This window comes from Bolinopsis microptera, chromosome 1, assembly GCF_026151205.1.
Source record: "Bolinopsis microptera isolate Bmic1 chromosome 1, MBARI_Bmic_1.0, whole genome shotgun sequence".
NCBI classification, from domain to species: domain Eukaryota; kingdom Metazoa; phylum Ctenophora; class Tentaculata; order Lobata; family Bolinopsidae; genus Bolinopsis; species Bolinopsis microptera.
In genome coordinates, this window is record NC_087072.1 from 19696756 (window position 1) to 19721662 (window position 24907).

At 36.9% G+C, this 24907-nt stretch overlaps 4 protein-coding genes across 4 annotated transcripts in view; 2 read left to right on the top strand and 2 right to left on the bottom strand.

Annotated features, from left to right (window-relative positions):
• Positions 1-7218, top strand: part of LOC134824080 (uncharacterized) — a 41046-nt gene extending 33828 nt beyond the window's left edge. The window contains exons 2-3 of the mRNA XM_063835789.1: positions 5940-6011; positions 6415-7218. Coding sequence (XP_063691859.1) covers positions 5945-6011; positions 6415-6902 — 555 coding nt within the window. The 5' untranslated portion in view covers positions 5940-5944 and the 3' untranslated portion in view covers positions 6903-7218. The remainder of the gene's footprint in view (positions 1-5939; positions 6012-6414) is intronic.
• LOC134824072 (neurocalcin homolog) overlaps positions 1-12296 on the bottom strand; it is an 85536-nt gene extending 73240 nt beyond the window's left edge. The window contains exon 1 of the mRNA XM_063835778.1: positions 12277-12296. The gene's annotated coding sequence lies outside the window, so the exon portion shown is untranslated. The remainder of the gene's footprint in view (positions 1-12276) is intronic.
• LOC134824065 (uncharacterized) overlaps positions 1-24907 on the top strand; it is a 96506-nt gene that overhangs the window by 17035 nt on the left and 54564 nt on the right. The gene's annotated exons all lie outside the window — the stretch shown is intronic.
• On the bottom strand, positions 7257-9826 carry LOC134824041 (hemocyanin F chain-like). Its single transcript, XM_063835731.1, has one exon. It carries the CDS (start codon positions 9794-9796, stop codon positions 7682-7684), a length of 2115 nt encoding a protein of 704 aa, XP_063691801.1. The 5' UTR covers positions 9797-9826; the 3' UTR covers positions 7257-7681.

Consider the following 24907-nt stretch of genomic DNA (forward strand, 5'->3'; position numbering starts at 1 on the left):
TTATCGCCAACTTGAATGAGTATAAAGTGGCATATTCAGTCAGTGATTCTCAGATATGCTTATCTAAACACAAGGAAATGTTTTCAAAGGTAAAATTTCGAAATTGTTGAAATTACCTGAAATTACCTTATTAATGAAGTTATCACTTTACATTTCGACTTCGCAAAGTACCCTGACATTAAAGAGGTCTGATCGTCATCTTCTTACAGCGTTCGATGTCCGTGTGAAGGTAGAATGGTAACATGCTCTGGATCAGGCAGAGGTCGAGTGTTATCGGGATTACTTCTGTAGTACTAGTAGTTATACGGAAATACTAAGGTATTTCCGTAGTAGTCCCATGACTTAACCCTGACATTAATCAAAAAGAGATGATATTTGACCAAAACCCATAATAGGGTAGAGTGTACCGCTGCCAGTATCTCTCTTTCCCAAACAAAAGTAAATGATATTAATTTGAATGACCGTCTGCAAATACTAAATGATATCGAGAATGAAATCGGTCGCGGTCCACTCTACCCAATTATGGGTTTTGGTCAAAATTCAAATAGAATCAATAAAGAATAATTAATATCGTATTAGTTACTCTTCATGTAAGGACTGAAAACAATCGAAATCAAACAAAAAACCGACACGTGGATGATTGTAACCGTGCATAAGTTTTATAGTCACACAAAAATTTGACCATGCAAAATTTTCAACATTGTATGTTGTTTGATTTTCTCAATTTCCGCAAAAGCTACAAAATGAAACACATTCTCAAGTAACAAATTGTCGAGCGTGAATAAACGCTACCTTAACAAAACTATCAACTCTTAAAATGACATGAACTTGATCGGAGAATCTTTTAGATTCTTCTCTCTCGTGTGCAAAATAAATATATTTTCGCAGCGAGTAAAGCATTCTGCTACTTTGAAGAAATTGTCACGGGCGACAAAATCTATTTTGAGCTTGCTGCGAGTTTTCTGCTCAATAGGTTTAAACAGGAAAGAGCTTGTAAGATGCAAATTCCGAAATATCCAAGCGACCCGAGTAAAATCTGTACCACGGTTGGATAATTGAAATTATCACGTGACATAATATTATCAAGCAGGATATGCCAGCACAATCATAATAGCATGATTTGTTAAAAGATTCAGCGGTGCAAAGTCGAAAACAATCATTCAGCTAAGGCAACAGTTAAATCTTACAGCATGAGATGAACGTAAGTTTTCCTCCGATGGCTGATGAATTCAGTGCGACAAAATCAGTAATCAGGTACACTCGTATAAAACGACCGCCGCGTTTACTAAGTTACTAAGACATTACTCTTGAATTGTGGCATACTCTACCCGACATGTCGCATTCAAAGTTACCACATTAATACTTACAATAATATTTTAAAAGGGCCTATGTCAAACTTAAATCAATTATACCAATTAGTCAAAAAGAGCCAAGAACATTTTTATATTGTAGAACAGTCAATCTTTCCATTTAAGATGCATAGAAATCAAATTCAAATGCTTATCCTAGATCAAATTTCGAGAAATCGGTTTTTATGCATTATCTCAAAACAACTTTTTTTGACATAGGCCCTTTCTATATATAGGTGACGATATGTTAAGTTAGATAATTAAAGTGGATTGGATTTGGAGGTGGTTCATGAACTAGTTTTTTAGCACCGGCCTCTATTATATTTATGAGACAAAATCAGATACAGAGCGCTGGGCTGCTACGGCTATAATGTACGGACTGCGGAGGTCCTTAGCCCACAAAAGTCGATTTAAGGTTACCGACACAACGACCTTACAAAAGATTTTTCATTTTTGAGTCCCACTATAAGATGACCTTTGTGGCTGACCAACGTTTCCAAATATTTGTACGTGTCTTACTCCTAAATTGTTAAAGTCTTAAGGCTACATTTTGCCACTTTTTACCAGCTTTTGTTTATATATTTAGTTGTGGACATCGTAGAATGCTGTGGATTCATCGGGGGTGTTTATCTTATGAATAAAAACTTTTCTTGTTAAAATTTCCACATCAGATAATCACTTAATTAACCTAATCACAAAAAATGTAAATGATTTTGATAGTTTGATAAGATCAATACAAGAAAAAATGTACATTTCAATAAAAAATTCTTGAGGTCCTCTAGATTAGTAAATCGAGCAACCATAATTAATGCTGGCAAGAACATTCAATATTTGTTGTTTCATTAATATTGTTTGTAGTCGGCGAGGTTGCATAAAACAATGTAATAGGATTAGCAATCCGTCGTAGGAGTACTAGAAAGCCCGGATTTGTGATTGAATTATATATTCAAATTTCGTATGTGATACTCTTAAATCCCTTCGTCATAATGCGGATACCTTGCAATATCGTTTTTTGTACATCTTTAGTGGAACCATTCTGAACCAAGATCATTTAGGTACGCAAGTTGAATCCTTAGATCTGATCCTCAGGGGAAAATGTTTTAATTACCCTGAGGCGCGTATATTTGATATTTGCATCTTTACTCCTGAAGGCCATAGAGACTTCATTTTAAACTTATAAAAAGTACTAGAAGTAAAAATATCAATTCAACCTTATTTAAATACAATTTCTGTAGTAGGTAGTGGTACTGAAGCTACATAAGCTCCATGAAATTGATGATATTTGGGCCAAATTTGATTGTTTAACAAATACGTGCAATGTGTTTTTTTTTCTTCAAAGAAATGGACATATTTTGAACGGTAATGACTATAAGTATAATGACTACCACTTCAACCGGTAGAATCGAAGTGCGGGTCTGTTGTCTGCTTGGCAAGGGAGTCGTTTCAAAAGTTGATCCGCTTTCAGAAGTCAGGAAGTCGCTTTTTATAATTTGATTATCCCCGCGGCTTCAGAGATTTTACACCAAGATCTGATGTACTTCTATTTACAGTTCTGATCATTAGAGGAATGCGCAGACCGAGATCCCCAGAATATTCATTTCAAATGTTCTACTAGTAGGGTCTATAGGGTAAGGTCTACTAGTAGGGTCTAACTCTAAGCTTGACGTTGGCGCTCACTGCCGGGTGACATGTCTGAGAGTCTCATTGATGTCAGTACCGAGGATGATCATAAAGTTTTTATCAAGCTCCTATCTGTTCGCATATATTTCTTGATTATGAGCGGAGACTGAGAGGGTGTGCACGAACTTCCGTGTTTTGACACAAATTACATTATAACATTATATAATTATATGTTCATGATATAACATTAAGTTGCAGAAATAATTTTACAATCTATTTCAGTAGATTTATTAATATTTTCTATGATGACTAAATATTATTGAATACTAGAAGTAGAAGGCAACCATAATTGATTTCAGACCAGACCTCCTTTTTAAATTTAGTCCGCTAGTATCTTATATCTAATCAGTCACCCATGGTGCACTATAAACTTGTACGGCTTCGCATGCACCCTCTCCGCCGGCTCGGCTACGATTAGATGATGGGTACGATTAGAAAATTGACTAGAAAATAGAAATATACCATGGCTTATATTATTATTATTAATATTAAATCTGTGGCTTGTCTGCCGCGTATGAGGTTTTCTATTGCATGTTCGATCTCAGAATTAAAATATTGGTTTACCGTAGCTCGCAGACAGATCAGCTAATTTCAATTCCGTATGGGGTAAAAATTTATAGAATTATTAGATCGATAGGCTGATGAAATAATTCACTATCTTTTGCTTGCAGTGCCTCACTAACAAATACAGATCAGCACCCAAAGTTGTTACCCGCATTGGAGCACAGCTTCAATATGTTTAAATATATTTGCTTTAGAGCACCCTTTATAATTATATTATGACTTTATGACCACTGTTTGACCCATAGATAGAAGTATAACGATGTTCTCTTGTGTACACATTTCTAATGTTAACGAATACTAATTTAATCATTTGATAAGTTCTTTGAGCATTAAATGGTTTAAAACGACTCGTTTCCAATTTTTATTTCATACACAATACAGGTGATCACTAATTCTTTCCTTTTTGAAATCTGTGTAATCTTCAAAACGTCGAGCACTCTATTTTTAGGTTCAAATAACTAATTAGGAAATCACAATGGACTTCATTCCACCTGATCTAATGATTTCCCTAATTTTTCCACCATTTGTCTCGTCTTACTGCCTTTTGGAGAATCCTACAATTGTTTACGTGATTTATAGACAGGTAATGAATTGACAGTGTGCAACTTTGATGTCCAGATTATTGTTCAATTTAGTAATACAATACCAAATTCAAAAGCTCATCGAATTCATGTTTTAGTCGTATTATAATTAATGCATGAAAATAAGTTCTGTTTACATTTATCGTTGAAACATTTTGATAATTTATTGTTTCTTTTAAATTTTTAATTCGTTTAATCCGTATGTCATAGTTTAACCTTTTTGGGCATTTGCACCGAGAGCAATGATCTTCACAATAATAATGTATAGTCCGATAGTTTCACTTGCATCCTATAATATACATTCATAATATAATTTATGGTCCGAAATTAGGTGTTTTCGGAAAAATACCTTTTATAGTCAGGGGAAAAGTGTCATTCCGTTGGATTTGAAGGGTAATAAGGATTTATCAACGGAATATGGAAGTTAGAACCCCTACGAACATAATTAGACTTGTCGCCAATTTTTTATCTCACGGCAACACCACTTTTTACTACTTTCTTACCACCTTTCTGATACGCCAAATATATAGAGTTGTGAACGTCGTAGAAGGTTGCAAATTAATCGAGGATATTTATCTTATCAAAGAGAAAAACTTGTTGTAAAAATTTGCACGTTGGACAATCAGCTAATTGGATAATTACCAATTAGCCAATTACCAAAAAAGTGAGAATTTTTATTGGCTCAAAATGATCGAAATTGTTTGAAACACGGATAAATGTAGTTTTTAGAAAAACTTAGAAAATGTTTCAGTTTAATTTTTTTCGAAAATTCGAAAATATTTCTTTCCGCCAAAAGTGATCGAATTACATGAAACGTGGAGAAAAATGATTTGCAGAAAAACTTTTTCGCTTCGGGGAAACAAAAATCACCAATATTTGAAGTTAGGGTTTAGTAAATCTCGGCGGAAAGGGCTGAGTTTCAAAATTAATTACAGTACAGCCTTATCAAATTCCACATAAAGAAACAGCACAAAACTAAAAGGACCGTTATTAAGATTGATCCGATTTTACCTGCTGTACTATCATTTTCTTGATTTCAATGATTAAAACCCCTCTATACTATATACCGTCAATCTTGCCAATCTATACCGGGTACCTGAATGTACCGGGCCTCTTCTTTGCCTCTATAATTAGACCGGGTTGTGCAAGAAATGTTCCCACAGGGGTTTCTCTCATCTCTTGAAATTAGTTTATTAATCTATGATCTAGGTTTTCACACTTCATCTTGATTCCGGCACTCCATATCTGTAACGATTAAGTCTTGCATTTTGGAAGTGTTAATCCACTGTCAGACTTAACAGAGGTTGGAAGTAATCAAATGGAATGTTATGAAAATGAAATTAGGGGAAGGGTGTATGAGACAGCATAAAATCACATACAGTAGATATGGTAGCAAGGTCGCTCCCTCGTAATCTAATCTCTAAATCTAAACTCCATCCTAACTCAGCTTCTCCGCTCTCGGGTACTTTTTGATTTGTCCATGTCATGCCTATGAAAGCACAGTGCACGGACGTGGAGGGCTGGTTGCTATGACTATGTATGAGCTCGATAATGCGATAGAATTATATTTAACGTTCGAGAGGCCATTGTAGTATTCTACTTCTAGATGAACCATTGAGTGATAATGTTTAGGATTGCAGTGCTCAGTTCTAGTTTGCTCAATTTAGTCGTGCCAAGTTTGCTTTTCGAACTTTGTTCTCTGTATCCTTATTATTAATTTTTATAAATCTAGTTCTGATATCGATATTCAATATCACATATTCAGGTAAAATGAAACAGGCTGGCATGCTTTTAACAGCTTTCTTCCTGGTCTTCTTAGCTCACGCTGCATTAACAGGTTGGTGACAATATTTTTGTACTATCCATAAACATGCCAATACTACGAATGAAGGATTCCAAACCGTCGTAAAGTTAGAGTTAGGGTTAGTAGTTAGTGTTCGATTTAGAGTTACAATTACAGTGACGGTTAGAGTGATGGTTAGGGTTAGGATTATGGTCAGGGTTAGCGTAAACAGTAAAGGTTCTGGGGCAGGATGTCGTGAACTGTGCTGCACGTAAGGGGAAATGTAGATTGTAGATTTATCAGAGTGGGTTTTTTGGACGTGTGATATTGTTCAGAACTATATGGCCGGCACCAGGGAATGAAATTTCCGGGGCGGCTAAGATGTACTTTATTTACTGCCAAAGTTAATTTTAAGGAGGTTTTAGTTGCTTTAATCTAACAAAATGATCTCTTTCAGAGGAGTACCCGACATGCGACTGTTGGACTCCCGAGTGTGGATACTGTTCTAAACTGGAGTGTACGGTCAAGCAAACCTCAAACCTCGGTATCACTGTCAGCTCCAAACTCAGGTGGAAGAAGCAAAACACTATTGTTCTGTTTGATGATGCTGGAGCGGAGGTTGGGAGGTTCCGGTTGAGCCTCAGAGGGATCTCCCTATCGGGATGTTCGAGTTGCCACACCCCGGGACCTCTGAAGAGAGCGAGAACTAGGGGAGGGCCCACTCAGTGGGCGTTTTCTCTGGGGGGAGGTTCCATTCAGATAGCAATCAAGGGACAGGTTCTGTACAGTCAAAAAATGGGCGGCCGATGTGCGGAGAAGTATGGTAAAGCTACGAGGTTTGCCTTCTACAACATGGGTTGTGAGAACACCTTCTCATATGTAGAAAGTGAGATGGAGTTAGGAGCACTGGTATCAGCAGACTGCGGAGGAGCTTGCTCTAAATAGTTTAAATAGTTATTGATATGCTAACTTTGTTATCTAATACATATTTAGACTATTGTCAATTTAGTTTGACATCTTTAGGTCACTATAAGTATAAATAATATAAATATCCCTGACCATTTTAATCTCAACGGAATTGAACGTCTTGAGTAGGTAAATAACAAGTACTTTGAGGTGGCAATAGCTTGGTGTTTGGTAATCTGATTTTGATATCACTGATGAGGGATGATGTAGCAAACATATTTTATGTTATTATGAATATTATGTGCATTGATAGGATTTTAATTAAAAAAGATATATTGCATTTCATAGACATTCATTATTCAGTATTCTTGTAAACAATTTAAATACAGAGGGCCATTATAATCATTATATCAAAGAAAATTACAATTATATATTCAATGACAAGGTGAAATCTAAATATATAGATGGCCAGAACCCGGGTTCTGCACAAAATAGGCGATTCAAATTTTGCCCAAACTTCATTCGTAAATTAAATATACAAATCATAATGCAAAATACGTGGAAATTTAAATGTGTACATTCGTATTCTTAACTGACATATTATATCTCTTATTTGATTTATTCTAAATCGCACAAATACTTCACAACATGGCCATAAGTTTAATGATTAAATTGTTGAAAAATCCGTGCATTCAGATTTTGGAAAAAGTTCATCTAAAAAAGGTCGAACAGTGAACATTGACCGATATTCATACTGTTCTCTTCTGAAATTTCAAATTATGTCTCTACATGTTTTTCTACGTGTTCATTGTTGGTTTCTATTCCTTCTTTTCATCCTTCTTCTCTTTCTTGTCGTCATTCTTTTCTTTCTTGTCGTCCTTCTGTTTCTTATTCTCATCGTCCCACGCTCCTAGGAAGGTAATGTTGACATCTGTCTTGCAGCTGTTATCCATATTATCTACAAGAGTTTCAAGATCCCTCATTGGCTTGCCTTTCTTGTCGACGATAAGCCTGTCGAATGGGTAACCCATTGGCCTTTGGTCGGGGTATTTTGATTTCCTGTCTTTCAGGCCGCAGTATGACCAGCTTCCATGAAGGTGTTCTTGTGGGTTCTCACCATCTTGCATCCAGTCAGAAGCAAGAACGAAAATTTGCCCTCTCATGCCCTGTTTGGTTCCACGAGGAATGAGAAGGTTAAGTGGCCATCCACAGCCACAGTTGTTCTGGGTGGCACTGTTTGACTTGCCATCCTTGATGTCCTCGAACTTTGCTCGTCGAGCTGCAATAACAGAGGAGTCTTTGTCACTTCGGTTAATCTCCTTAGTTTCCCCTCCCTTGAAGGACTCCACGAACTTGTCTAGTTCCACGAACATGTTTCTCCAGTCATCTAGGGGTTCATCAGTTTCTGGAACAAGGAACACCCTGAAGCACACCATGACATCTCCCCTGTTCTTGTTCTTTGCTTTCATGTTAAAGCTGTATGGGATATGGTCCATGGACTGTGTCTTCACTTTAATGGCCTCCTGATCTTTGTTTGTGTTATAAACATCATATTTCTTTCCCTCCCTGTACGTGTAGAAGTGGTTCTTTGTGTCGAGTGGCTTATCAACCTTCTTCTTGTGGTAATCTTCTGGCTCTAATTTTACATTCAGATTTTCAAGTTCTACACCTGAGAACTGCAAATCCTTTGCTTTATGGGGATCCATAGTAAATCTGTGCTCTTCAAAGAGTTGATCAATGAACTTGTGCCATCTGTAGAACACGGGATCTCTGGGAGAAGTCTGGTCCTCGTGCATTGGTCCGGGAGCCATGTTGTACATTCCTGAGGGATCATTTGCATTCGCAATTATCAGATGTCCGTGGTTGTGGACATTGCCGTAGAGGGTCTTGTTGATAGAACCTTCGTTAGCCAATATGGTGTTTCCAAGGTTGTTCATGGTCATCTTTACCTTAACCTCGTTCTTGTCGTACAGGAATCCTCGTGCGATGGCAAATTGGATCCTATCTTTGAACTTCTCTAGCTCTTCAGTAGACGTTTTTGCGAAGGAGTAATTCTCAGACCCTAAACTCAAGTTGGCTGGTCTAGCAGAGGAGAATTTCAATTTTGGGTTGAATCCTTCCTTAAGGGGTTTATTCCACCCATATCCAGGACCGTAGGGCACAACACGTGGCAAGCCTCTTGAAAGCCTCTCAAAGTCGTACCTAGCAAGCATCTGTTGGTGCATGTATGCAAACAGCTCGCCTTGGCGATCCCTAGGAGGGTTTGGTGGGTATGGGTAAGACAAATGCCAGTTGTAAAAGTGGTTCAAGAGACCAAGGTCCTCTCTCCACCAAGAAAGACACCTTTCTTTGTCAAACTTGGCATTGGTTGGTAAGATGTTCATTTTCCTGTGATGTTTTTTGTTGGTTCCCATAACTACCATGGCATCCTCTCCTTTCTTAGTCAGACCCCACATCATGCTGTTCTCTCTGAAGTATGAATAAGGCATGGTCTGCTCTGGAGGAGGGAGGAGACATTCACGGGTTCTGGGGTGCTCCATGAATGTCACTCTGCTGAGATGTTCGATGTAAGGACTGCTCGGGTAGCATGTCCTCAGATAGGCAAAGGCATCAATCACCTGCTCGATGGGTTGTCTGGACATCTGGACAGCGATTTCATGGGCCTCTCCGACATGATCCTCCTGGAAAACACTGAAGTGAGGGATGTCGTCAATCTCAAATTCTTTCACGAACTCATTCACGTCTTTTTCATCCTTGCATCGAAACCTTTCACCTTTGTGGCCTTTGTCGAAAGATTTGTGTTTTGGGTCATGCAAGAATGCTCGTAAGATCTGTTTGTTCAGTTCCTTGGAGGCATTGGATTGCTTATGCTGATGACAGCTGTTATAGTTGTCCTTCAAGCCCCCTTTCTTAGCGTCTACAGCAGTAGCCATGGCGAACTGTGATATACAAAATTAATTTTATTAAATCTAATGGATTAAGCAACAACGCCAAAAAGTCGATACTAAGATTAAGTTTATAGGTACTGAACATCTCTGAACCGGCGAGGTACCATACTCTGAAATTGTAGAAAAACCTAAATTTTGTTTGAATCTAAAATCTAAATCTTATGTTATGATTTGATATAAACAAATCATCGCAGTGAAAAGAGTTACTATATCGAGATTTTTGTCTATCTTAAATTCAGTGGTCCAACTTATCGATATCCAGAGTCTAAAATTGTAGCAAGGAAATCACGATCACCATGGACATATGGAGTAGTTAAATCGAATCTAAAAAGATCTGCCTTGGCCATGGAAGAAAATCACAAGAGTTAAACATGAATCAAACTACTGTTCTCCACAAACTGCAACCGCTGTTAAAATATGTTTTAGATTATCGGTTATGCAGGGTAAGCTTCCAACTCGTACGATTTTCAATCATTGGTAGGTTGGGAAATATAACATGTCACGTGGGACAATGTTGACATGCTGGATGAGCCAGCACGATCACAATGCTCGTAATAATAGCACAGCACGATCACAATGCTCGTAATAATAGCATTTTGGAGTGCAAATTTGTAAACATTAACTGCACCGGGCCGTAGTAAAATCTTTCAGCTTGAGAATTAAGAGCAGTGCCGACCGAGCAGTCTTTAAACCAGAATATAGACGGAGAAAAATCACATACTGTGCAGAGACTGAGAACTTCGCACGGCAATAGATAGTTCTCAGATCCATACTCCAACTCGGTTAACCATCACCGACTCAAACTTCGAGCCAAACCGCTGCCATGCACTTTGACCCGATGCCGACAATAATATAGAGAGCGTAGCTGATCGTAGATACTTTAAAGTCAGGGTAGGTGGAGATAACACACATACGATAAAATATATTTTCCACGTACAACCTGAAATATTGTAATTTCACACTAATACACTTTTCAACCAATTCTGGGACATGAAATAATTAAACTTATTACAACACTACAAGTCTATGACATTTATCGAGTATTATGGAACGCGATGGAAATATTTTAAGCAGGTACTATTCTGTCCAAACCCAAAATACATAACATGAAGACTTTGTTGTAACTTTGTATGAAAAGCATTAATACAGCTAATATAGCAATTAGAGTATACAAGTATAAATAACGTAATTTCCTGCCAGAACGCCTGATATGCACTTAATTCCTTAATGTTATTTTAATTGTATTCCTAATTTGCTGCAAACCCATATGCAGCAATTAAACAAATTCGCAATTCACACAAATTTGTTTTTTCCACGTTAGCACGTTACACTTACAGGACAGTCTGTTGAGTGTTGTACTGTGTTGTCTGTGTACAATGTAGATCATGCGAACTTTCTCAGAAAATGGTGTGTGATTGAGAGATACTAAGATACCACAATTAGATTTAATTAATTGCCGAACGCACACTCGTCACGTTAGTTGCGTCAAATAATACTTTCGGAAGTAAAAAACCGTCTCATCTTTTATCTTTTTACGAAACTTGCACTGTTATTCGACATTTATAAAAAGCCCCTAAATGGCCATATTCATTATTCAGGTGCCTAAAAACCATGTTAGAATTAATGATTAAGTTGTAGTTATATATCTAAAATTTTGCAGAACGTCTAGACACCCTAAACTCTTAAACTGTCAAAGTACTGTGGGAACCTGAAACAATTAGACCAAGTTGCCGGTCAGCGAGTTAATATTGATAGTCATACTAATAAATCTTTAAAAGTTAATAAACCGTCCACCGTACGGCGTACATGGCTGGCGATATTCCTTTTGTTCATGGAGCTGTGTGATTTTTTAATATACTTGAGAATAGTTGTCTATCGGATGGTTGGAATTCGCAGTCTGAGTTCTGAACCATATTGCGACTTCCACATACCCTAGTGGGCAGTGGCTAGTTGAGTAGTACTGCCACTGGTACCGTCTAGAAGCGGCTCAGACTGAGTTGTGAGTCTTGCCAAGGTGGTACCAATATAACTGGATAGATGAATTCTATTGTGCTTATTCCCAAACCAGATAGTCGGATTGTTGTTTACGGTATGATTACAGTAGAAGCAATACGGCCAACACGTTTATGCCTGGCGACCCTAGGCTATTATGTTCATAGACATTCACATAATAGAATAACCGAGTAGAGATTCAGCGGAATGACAGGCTGAGCGCTGCCCAGTAATTTACAATTTGAATTACAGTTACACGATGTGAAATATTTGTCATTAACGTTTCAAATATTTAGTCATTGTTTTTCTTAGATTCATGTAAAATCCGGATTGGAATATCATTTATGAGTCGCATAGTTGAAACGTTTTCTTAGGTAAATTTCTATTGATCCCGTTTGATGCGACAAGGAAAGGGCTTTTATCAGGAAAGGAATTATTCAACATGTTCAATGTGACAACATCGTATTCATGATCTCAAATTATTTGTTATATATTTATTTATATATATTTATAAATACTACTATAAATAGTAGTGTTGAAAGTATTAAACGGGATCAATAACAATTTACCCAAGAAAACGTTTTCTTAAAGTTAGACTTTCATTTTGTCCAGCTTGTCAAAGTTTCGAATACTTTGCTTATGATTGATAATGATGAAAGAAACAATTTATTTTATTAAATTATTGAATACAATTTACTCTAAGTCCTAGTCATAATATTTTTACTCGTAAATTTCCTCGAAATTTTCATTAGACGATTTTTGAATTTTCGATTCTGATGTAATGTTGTTAGTGTTACACAGAAGTCCATCAACTATATTAATGCGTCAATTGTTCATAAGTCAAAATCCATAAAATAAGTTTTATTACTTGTAATTGCACCAACTCCAAGGTATATGGGGGTAAAACACTTACAACTAAGTTAATGTAAATAATGTGTGTGTGTCGTGAAATTTGGAGTTGCGTTATTTAGTAAGAAATGTATATTCAATGCAGTATTTTATTCAACACATTATCTTTGTTATCAGTATTTAATAATTCATCAGTATTTGATCATTTATCGTAGTCAGTGCCGAATCTTTTATTATTACTCATCAAATATCGATTAGAGAACACATTGGTTAAAGATGTTTATTCACCGCCTGTAAAGTCTAAGTTTGACATCTAAAGATAAAAGAAATATATTCATTTTGCTAAGATTATGTTTGCGTTTCATTGCTCAACAGCTGTTCGAAGGATCAAATTTAAGATTTGACATCTAACTATATAATTATAGGTGTATATATAATATATATCTGTTCCCATTTTACTGACACCACGACATCAAGTTTAACACAAAAATGATAAATAAATATCATTTTCTCTTGACATCACATTGTCATTAGAATTAGAAGGGTTCTAATCTGTAGTGGCGTACAGATTTGTTTAATAAAAGGCAATTCGGCACATAACGCACGGTTAAGCCCTTAAGGTACAGTTAAGGGATAACACAAAGCTGAAAGAAACGGACGTTCTATTCAACGCACAGCTAACGCACGGGTAGCATTATACATATCACCTGGAAGTTCTTCCAAAGCACTCTCGATGATCAACAGTCGGTTCTTTTACTTCGCGTCCGGTCGGTTCTTTTAACGCACAAGGTTTCTCCCGAGTTAAATTTGCTCACACAAAACCTGGTTATTATGTATATGGAGCATCTGCATAGTACCCAGCCTCCAAGTCCTAAGGGCCAATAACGGACATGGAATCAAGTCACGTGAATCAGTGATGGGGTTTTATTTGATAGATATTCTGAATAATTCAAGTGCACAACATAGGCATCCTCCCCCAGATAAAATTTATGCCAAAAATCCTACTATACTACTTAAAATATCCTTGACGCGCCTTATGCAAATTGCTCATCTCAATACTCAACCTGGTCAATTAATAAAACATTAAAAGTAAAATCCTTTTGACAATCTGACTCCCCTGGCCCTGAATTATCGTGTATTGAAGAGGCCCAGTATAATGGGTTGCACAGCCCGTTACTCACTTACGGTTTGCTCATTCTCGGTTGTTCTTACCATTGAAACCCCGGTCTCAGGGCCCATATAGCAGGTTTCAGGGTCTCTAGATCTGATGTCAGGTTATTAGGTTACATGCTGGGTTCTGATCCTAGGGTCCTAGGGTCCGATAGCGGGTGCTTGAACTAATTAGTGGGCGACCTTGATTTCCAATTCCTTACCTTAAGTTTAATTAGCCTTGTTTAAAGGCCTTATCTTTGTTATTCAACAACTTTTATTAGTCAATACTTTATCTTTTATGGACACGTTCATTGAAGTTTGAGGAAATTGGTAAATTTCTAAAACAGCGTATTTGACGATAGTGGTTTAATTTTAACATATATTAATCTAGCGTGTTCATAAGTTCTGAACATTAGCCACGTGACCCATACTCCCATATGCACTGCTCAAAAATAAAATGTATTGCTTTTAGGCACTATTATGTAAAAAATGTCACATTTTTGTGACATTGTTTACCATAGCTGCCCAATTAGCATTTTTTTAGTCTAAAATATAGTAGATTAGGTCAATCTAACAATTATGATACAATGTAGGCCTAAAGGGCAGTGATCGAACGGCTTTAAGGCAACATTTCGTAAACTTTGTCACACTCAGAATACGAGACCTCTTTTCTACTGTGAGGTGTCCTCAAAACCCTTTCAACTCATTATTTGATAGTTTTTCTGCCAATCATAGCCCTAAAATATGTTGTCTTGAAAAGTTAACAAATACATGCACTTGGCTATTGGGAAATGATGTAAATTCTGTCACATTATATGGAATTTGAAATTCTGGGTGAATTTCCGAAATCATTTATATCTGATTTTGGTTTGGAAGGCGGGAAAACTCTATATGAGGACGATACACGGATACAGTTGATTGAAGTATATAGGGCAGTTGATGTAAACATCGTCACAAAATGATACGAAATCGTAAATGGACACGTTCATGTTGAAGTTTAAGGATATTGGTAAACCAAAAAAATAGCGTGTTCAGAAGTTCTGGACATTAACCACGTGACCCATACTTCCATATACACGGCTCAGAAATGCAATTTATTGTTTTTAGGCACTATAATGTAAAAAATGTCACATTTTTGTGACTGTGTTAACCATAGCTGCCCAATTAGCATTTTTTGGTTTAAAATATAGTAGATTAGGTCATTCTAACAATTATGATACAACATTTGGCTAAAGGGCAGGGATCAAACGGTTTTAAGGCAATATTTCGTAAACTTTGTCACACTCAGAATACGATACCTCTTTTCTACTGTGAGGTGTCCTCAAAACCCTTTCAACTCATTATTTGATGGTTCTTCTACCAATCATAGCCCTAAAATATGTTGTTTTGAAAAGTTAGCAAATACATGCACTTATTGGGAAATGATGTAAATTCTGTCACATTATATGGAATTTAAAATTTTGGGTGAATCATTTATATCTGATTTAGGTTTGGAAGGCGGGAAAACTGTATATAAGGACGATGCACGGATAGAGCTGATTCAAGTTAAGGGCAGTTGATGTAAAAATTGTCACAATAATAATAAGGGCAGTTGATATGAAAGAAAATCTATCTAACTAATGCAATGGCTGATGTGACGAAATTTACATTTCTTGACCATATTTTGAAGAAACATGCCTCGATTAGAATTCAATATTCTTCCAGGAATTATTAGTAGGTTATTATTCAGCAAATCAGAACTCAAGTTTAACAATTCTGAGTTTAATTTTACTAAGTTACCGAAATGTGACGAAAATCACTTTTCCTGCCCCAACAGTATAATTTCAATGTGATGAAAAATGGGCATGGGTTTCTATATTTCCTTATCTCTGAATTAATCATTTCAAACTATAATTAGGACTGTTGATGTGAAAGAAAGTGTATCTAAATTTTACAATGACGTATGTGACAAAATTTACATTTCTTGACCCTATTTTGAAGAACCATACCCCGATTAGAATTCAATATTCTTCCAGGAATTATTAGTAGGTTATTATTCAGCAGATCATCAGAACTCAAGTTTGACAATTCTGAGTTTAATTATACTAAGTTACCGAAATGTGACGAAATTCACTTTTCCTGCCCCAAAAGTATAATTTCAATGTGATGAAAAATGGGCATGGGTTTCTATATTTCCTTTATCTCTGAATTAATCATTTCAAACTATAATTAGGACTATTGATGTGAAAGAAAATGTATCTAAATTTTACAATGACGTATGTGACGAAATTTACATTTCTTGACCCTATTTTGAAGAACCATACCCCGATTAGAATTCAATATTCTTCCAGGAATTATTGGTAGGTTATTTTTCAGCAAATCAGAACCCAAGTTTAACAATGCTGAGTTTGATATCACTAATTTACCGAAATGTGACGAAATTCACTTTTCCTGCCCCAACAGTATAATTACAATGTGATGAAAAATGGGCATGGGTTTCTATATTTCCTGTATAAATCCACTCCAACTATAATAAGGGCAGTTGATATGAAAGAAAATCTATCTAACTAATGCAATAGCTGATGTGACGAAATTTACATTTCTTGCCCCTATTTTGAAGAATCATACCTCAATTAGTATATGATGTTACTTTATCACCATCACTATGTCGATAAATTAGTTATTTTGCCAACACGGAGCAAATAAAATTATAATTTTTTTTGTGACGAAATTTACAAATTTTTACCCTGTTCAGGTGTTGAAATTTATCCAATGTTAACATATCACTTCCATATAATAATTTATATGACCGGCGTATGGTTGAAATATTGTTAATTGATCCATAGTACGTAATATAGGGTGTTTAAGTTGGTATACTAATATTTACTCAATTTCACACATGTTGAGATATCATACAAATTTATGTGACTAAATTTACCTATTTCTGCCTTCTGTATTTGTATTTGCCTATGACAATGAAATATGTGAACAATTCCAAACACATTCAGCTCACAAAATAATGCTAGACTATTCGGCATTTCTTGTCAGGATGTCATAAACATCCCTCATATAAATTTCTTAAATGTGTGACGGAGTTTACATGGTGCTACCATTTAAGGAAAAAAAGTCGCTAAATATGTAGATAATAGTCATATGCAGCTATTCTATGAATTGGAAATTCGAAAATTTGGTCAAACACGGCAACAAGGGGTCCATATAAACTCCGTCACGTTTTTGTAGTGTGACAAAGTTTACAACTCACTGCCGGCCGCATTTAAGTGATAACTTATCGTCTGATAAAGATATCGTTATGCGACAAAGTTTATCTAGAGGATGAAACGATTATCTTAGGGTTAGAGGGTTTATATAGTTTCATAGTGTGACACATTTTACATCATCGTGCCATTCAGTAGGGTCACTAATATTTACCAATATCCTCAAACTTCAATGAACGTGTCCTTATATCAAATATAAATAAGTGACCACTCTTGAACTAGAATTCTTTACTCAATACCTTAAAATCTAATATCAACATTCATTCCCTTACGATATTCAATGCCTTATCTTTATTATCAGTATTTATTGACCCAACTTAGTTAATAGCCATTACCTTATAATTTCTATCGAATATAAACTAGTGAACGCATCGGTAAGAGACTAGAGTTCTTTCAATACCTATCTGCAGTTTATATAAACGATCATTAAACGCAGTAATTGTGGTCCTTGCTTAGTATTATAATTCGGCGTTGTGTTAACCTGGGGACCCCAGGCTATAATGTTCATAATAAAGATTCGGCCGAATAGAGATTCGCGGCGGAATGACAGGCTTGGCGCCGCCCAATAACGTTTTACGTTATGCTATTGATACTAAATTAATATTAAAGAGTTAAATTTAAAGTGTCACCGATGGAGCTTTGCAGCTGCTTTATTTTTCGGCTTCAGTCACTCGAAAGTGTTTGGCTCTCTATTTCGTAGTCGTCAATACAAATAGTTGTGAGCTGGCTCAGTTCTTCATTCCGATCGCTCCATTTAACTTCATAAATTGTAAAAGTGATAGAGTAATTAAGATCTTTGCTGTGCATGTTATGTCAACAAAGCTAAAATTTGTAAAGAGATTTATGATGCAAATTTAAAACTTGATACCCTGTAACCCTGGTTACCTATTATCTATAATCATCCAAGCGATAATTGCACCCGCCATAAAATGAGGAGTCAAACGCTTACTGACGCTATCTATTGTCCTTTGGCTTAAACGTTATGCGCCCCTGGATCTTCAACAACATGATAACTAACAATCAACCTGCCACCCAGTAAAGCTGTTTATCTATCTCGTTTAGCTAATCTTTTACAATTGCCGTCAGTTTGATTTACTTCCTCTGAACCTTCCTATTCCGATTCGGTTTATAATTATGGAATATGGAGCATACACTGATACATGGCGTTTATTTTGTAATTGTATCATATGTTCATGTTTCTAATTATATTTATTTACCAGCCGTGCCTACGGCTGCCCAGTCAGCCCATTCGCCGGCGAACGATAATTTTTCGCCGGGATAACTCGCCAGGCGAAAGCAGCCTTTCGCCGGGTTAAGGTGTCCGCACATTCGCCGGGTTAAAATTTTTTCGCCGGGCTAAGATCACATACGCGCGCACAGTTAGCGCGTTTTCATTGCGCGATTACTACTGCACCATGCAATTTGTCGTTCGCGCCACGATGTTTTTTGTAATTCCCGCCAAAATTCCGGCCAAAATCGGATCAGAATGGTAACAACGGCGCAATATAACTTTTTTTCTTCAGATACCAGGCCAATTTAATCCAATGATCTTTTAAATTTATCAACCTGATTTCGTATGTTTTAATTCATACCTTAGCAGCGTATTTGTTTGAGAGGTATCACAAAGTCATCAAGAACCAGGCATTTGTGAATATCTGGCCTTTTGAGTAAAACATTCCACAAGTATTTAAATCGATGTTTTCTTGTCGTCCACCAACCAATGCTTCAACGTCACACGTTTGCTTTTACCTGGAATTTTGACAGGGAAGCAAATTGTTTGTTATTCTTTTGGATTTAATAATAGATTTTAGATTTTAGATTTTCTATTTAATAATAGAAAATTAAACTTCTCTTAAACAAATGTAGGTATAACTAGCAAAGGTAAAACGAACAGAACAGCATAGCAACAAATATTACCTGCTGAGGACACTGTGGTCACACAGGTTTAATTCTGCAAAGGATTTAACACAACATATCACCGGAATAGAAAAAAGTCCGGGACATGTGAGAGATTATTAGGTGAGTGGCGTATGATGCTTACGGCTATACAATTATATGTATATATACAGGGGGGGAGGGGCAAAAGACAGTTAAAAAAAGAAGCCTCCAGGCTCGACAAACCCCGACAAACCCTGACAAACCCCGACGTGTCGAGATATGTCGTATCATGTCGGGCCCACCGGCTACATGAGGCCTCTTTGACGGTCTGGTAGTGTAACTCCATTTTCGCCTCTACTGATACTCGGTGATTCTTTAAGTCGAACTCGTCGGGATATCAGATTCGTCGTAGGTACCTATAGGTAAAATACAGTAGGTAGAGTCGGTTCAGATTCAAATGCATTTGTTATCAAATTTTCTAGTTTCATTTTTCAAAGTTGTAGTAAGTAAGATCGGAAGATATCTAAATGTAATTTCTACATAATGACTATGTGTAAGTTTACGGACATTTTCAGTTGAGACTGATTTAATACGGCATATCACCCGGAACTGGTCAAGTCCGGGCCTCTCCGATACAAGTACAATTTCCTTGTCTCCGGGTCCACGTGAATGACTTAGAAGTGAGTGAGATATGAAATGCTGAACGATGAGAGGGGTAGCAGCTGACTGCAGCTAGTGTTTTCCGTTTGTATCATCGTGCTACTATTATAGGGAAGATAGTATTATTCATTACGGTCTACAGTTGACGAAGGGAGACTGCAATAAATACTAAATTTCAACTGCGATCTTGACTGGAAATTATGACAAGGTAATAATTTATCATTGACACAATGAGGTGAATGAAAAGAAGTGATATCGCAAATGAAAATGCAAGGAGAGTGTGTGTAATCAAGGAATGAAATAATTTACCGTGCAGTTAGCAGGTTTGATAAATAAATATATATAATATACCGTGCAGTTAGCAGGTTTGATAAATAAATAATGGCGATATTTCATAACCCTCTTTTTTGTCACAAAGCATCTTTGATGGCTTTGAGAGCCTACCAAAGTTTTTTCTTTCATTCACTATAAATACTTTTGATCCCAGAATGTTGCCTATGACACGAACTAACTTCAGTGAAAAAATTATGTGGCCAGGTCATTCTTTGTAGGAGATATACAGGATTGAAGTTTTCGTCAAAGAGCATCGGATAGAATTTGGCACTTTTGTATTTCTGTGCTCATCGCAAAATTCCATACCAGCAACTTCAGACTTGCCCATAGAAATTAGTGATTCGTAAATTTTGGACCTTTTCCTAACTTTGAGTACCAAATTTAAGCTTCTGTCTCAAACCGTTAAAGTTTTACAGCCTTTAAAAAATTTCTGTATTTTGTCACAGAGCATCAGTGTCATTTTGTCACAGAGCATCCTATCAAATTTTGACAGATAATGACGACCTAACCAAGAAATTACCCATAGTATTGTTAGAGGGTTTTAATGGATGTGCCTACATGCTAAATTTGGTCCTCTATCATAATAGAATCCTGAGTTATTGACTGAAAACGCAAAATTTTTACCAATTTCAGAGAAATTCTGAAAAAAGATCATTGTAGACTTATCTTCTATTGAAATTGTACCCAATCAGGTTCTTCTTAGAAGCAAACATGCTTAAAAGACAAAAAGGGGCAATTGAATGAACACAATGCTCAATATTGACAAAATATTTTCGTCACAGAGCATCAATTATGCAATTTGAAGCCAAAAATTTGCCATAGCTATAGAAGCAGTTAATGTTATTTTAGGGATGTGATGACTTGAAAATCATAGAATATTACGACCAGGAACACATTTAAATCAAAATGAAGGATGCCATTGTTGAGAATTTGAGGAAACGACCTTAAAAATCTGATAACCACAAATTCAAAATTTCAAATTCTTATTTTTTGGGGAAAAAATGGTGTTTTATGTTTGGTATGACTCAATTATTTTCTTCTGAGTTGTAAACAACTATTTTGGCACGAAATGAAGGCTGTGTGACGATTTTGTGTGGTTTTTGGAATTTTTCGTCACAGAGCTTCATGACTTTGAAAGCCTATATCTTTGGCTAGGTGCATCAGATAAATCCAAACTGTTGGTTACTCACTATCTCTACTGAGATAGGTTTTATTCATTTGAAAGGTTTAAAGTGATTCAGGTCACTCTGAGAAAACTTTTCTCGCCTTTTTTCGTCACAGAGCTTCAACAGCTTCTTTGCGGAGTCGCCTAGAAAAACCCATACACGGTGGACAAAATTTGAAATTTGCACAATCATCTGTAACATCTGAATATCCTATGACCAGAAAATTGGAGCCAGAAATCATTTTCACATCTCCTGGCATTCAATCTAACGAAATTTGAATTTTTCAGAAAAATTTCAGATTTTTGACTTCAATAAGCTACTAACATTTTTCTGTTCTATATTTTTGCATAAAATTTGTTGATCCTGACCCTCAAAACATTTGTATACCAAATTAAACCGGAATTTATGGCCAAAGGGGTTTTCGAAATTTTGGCCTCTGTGCAACCAGTTTTGAAATATCGCCTAATATACCTGATGATACTATTTCACAACAATGTTCCTCCCCAAGAAACACAGGTAAGACAGGAGGTATACTGTATGCATGATCGCCATGTCAGTTACCTGTGCTTCTGCACATAAAATTGCTTTTATGTACCGCTCCAGCTCTTTCAGCCGGGATTTTATTGCACAGGTGTTGCACCTCTGCGCATATGACAATCTCTGCCGTTCATCGTAGGCGGCGCGTGCCAGCGAATAGGCACCTCTCGAAATACTACGCCGATCAGTGTCCCCTCCACCGACCATGGTTAACTGTCGCTTTGCATTAAACCAAAGCTTCAGTTTAGACCTTTGGTCAGTGAAGAAAGCACTGGCGGACACCAAGATATTCTTGAGGGCCAACCTCAGTTCTGCTTGAAAGATCTGGGCCGTTCTATTTTGCATAGCACACGCCAAAAACTGAACACAGACAGAGAAAGTGCTTCTCCCTGCCGCTACAAACTGCGGACCATTGATGAAGACAAGGTCCGCATTGCCAGTGACAGAGAAAAAGCCAGGAGGTGCAACTCCACTGAGCGAAACACACCACGGAACAAATAAAAAAACTGGATTTTGTGCGTGGGGAATTTTCATCCAAAGAGGACAGAGCGTTAGGTTCATCATGGAAGCGGCAGCAGCAACAGGGGCTGAAGTAGCAGCATGGGGGGCAGCGGCAGCGGGGGCAGCGGGGGCAGCGGCAGCAACAACAGCGGGTGCAACAACAGCGAGGGTAGCAGCAGCGGGAACGGGGGCTGTACCAGCAGTGATAGGGGTAGCAGCAGCAGGGGTGGCGGTAGCAGGGGCCATAGCAGCAAATGAAATCCCTCTTACTGCAAATGAAAGCCTTTTACTGCCAATCACGGCGGCAGCATGGGCGGTGGTAGCAGTGGCGGTGGTAGCGGTGACATTAATCTTGTCCATGTTCTGGGAAAAAGAGTAATGTTAGAGAAAATTCTGCAATTTAAAGTCTTGAATTTGATAATTTTTACCCTTTCAACAACTTTCTCCGCACGGTCGATGAAGAACTGTAATGACATGAACATGCACAGTAAATAATAGCAAGGTAATATTTGAGCAATGACATAATCAGATGAATGAGAGGAATTTATAACGCTAATGAAAATGCAATGAGTTTATGTGTAATCAAAGTATGAAATAATGAACGCTGCAGATTTGATAAAAGACGCTACAGTTAGCAGCTTTGCTTGCAGGTCATCATGAACCGGGCACAGGTATGTGTGAATATCTAGTCTTTTGAGTAAAACATCCCACAAGTATTTACATCGATGTTTAATGCGGTGTTTCTTGTCGTTCACCAAATGCTTCAACGTCTCACATTTGCTTTTACCTGAAATTTTGACAGGGAAGCAAATTTTTTGGTATACGTTTGAATTTAGTTATAGATTTTAGATCTAAGAAGATAGATTGAAAACGCTCTGAGATGAAAATTTCGAAAGATTTTTTCATACTATCATAATGCTAAATAATTCGGTTCAACTAAACTTAAAAATTCATTTCTGTCTCTAGGCTTGCGTTTTGTTGCTTTGCGACATGACCCATCCGGGCTTTTGTTACCATTATAGTGCCAATCGATGAAAGATATGATATGCTGAACGATGAGAGGGGTAGCAGCTGACTGCAGCTAATGTTTTCCGTTTGTATCATCGTGCTACTATTATAGGGAAGATAGTATTAATACAGTTGTAGTCTACAGTTGACGAAGGGAGACTGCAATAAATACTAAATAGGTCATCGGAACACTACATGATCACGGACTTCAACTATGATCTTGACTGGAAATTATGACAAGGTAATAATTTATCATTGACACAATAAGGTGAATGAAAAGAAGTGATATCGCAAATGAAAATGCAAGGAGAGTGTGTGTAATCAAGGATGAAATAATTTACCGTGCAGTTAGCAGGTTTGATAAATAAATAATATACCGTGCAGTTAGCAGGTTTGATATATAAATAATATTATTATTCTTTTTGTAAAAGTTGTACTATCGCAAATCTGTAGATGTCGCACAGTTTGATCAAAATGTTAAGTATATCCACCAAATACTCTAGTAACAGAAAGTAGTTGAGTGTGCACTTCAATGTCCACAATTTTTGGCCACACAGGGACTTTCATTAGGCCATTCCAAACCAAAATCATCTAGGTACCCATTTTGTATCGCTAGTCCCAATCCTACAGGGTGAAATTTCTAAATTGCCCTCAGGTGCAAATTTGGGATTTTTGTATCTCGGCTTCTAAAAGACTTGGAGACTTGAATATTGGCTTAAAATAACCGCAATACGGAATACCCTTATTTATATACAAGTTATGAAGCAATATAAGGTCTCAAGTGCCTAGTTTCAAAGATATTCACGAAAAACTGTTTTTTCGCTCATCGCAGCCGGAATTACCGGATTAATTTTTATATCTCGAGCTAGAAAGGTCGTAGAAACTTCTCCGATATTGAAAAATATTCGCAATGAGCACATTTACATAAGACTTATCAATCATTGTATGCTCTAAAATGCTTATAATTTGTAGAGATATTAGCAAAAATCGGTAATTTTGGCTACACAAATTTGGTAATTCGTTTTGTCTTTTTGTTGCAAATTTTCACGTTGCAATTTTCAAGATGCAGTTTGTGGCTATTGATAAAGCTTTATATGCTATTGTATGGTTTTGATACAATCCTTCAGCACCTAGGACATAGTACTCTAGTAGCAGGGAGGGGTTGAGTGTGCACTTAGATGTACAGAGTTTTTTGATACTGAATCGGGTTAATTAGGTCATTGGTAACTCAAATCACCGAGGGGCACATTTTGTGTCGCTAGTCCCAACCCTGTGGGGGCCACGCCCATATTTCACATTAGGCACATATATGGGAAATATGTATCTCAGCTTCTGAAGGTCTTAGAGACTCAAACTTTGGCTTAAAATGACCGCAATGCACATATTTATATTGACACTATGAAGGGTATAAAGGCCCAAAATGCTTACTTTTGGAAAAAATCCAGAAAAACCGATTTTCACTGGGGCGAGAGTGAAAAAAATCTACTCTAGAAGCTTATTGACATCGAGTATGCAGTTTGGTGTCTACAAATTTTCTAGAAACCAGGTCTTTTGTAAGGTCATTCTGGATCAGAATTGATAAGGTACGCAATTTCTATCATTAATCCCAATCCTAGGGGGAAATTTCTAAATTATCCTCAGGCACAAATATATATGACTTTTCTATCTCGGCTTCTGAACTTTGAAGGGGCCTCTCTTTTATCTCAAATTAACTGCAAAGGCCACATTTATCTACAAGCTATAAAGCAACATAGGGTTTATAGTGC

Excerpts from the sequence above, each read along its gene's own strand:
- LOC134824041 (XM_063835731.1), bottom strand. The coding sequence starts at position 9,796 with ATGGCTACTGCTGTAGACGCTAAGAAAGGGGGCTTGAAGGACAACTAT.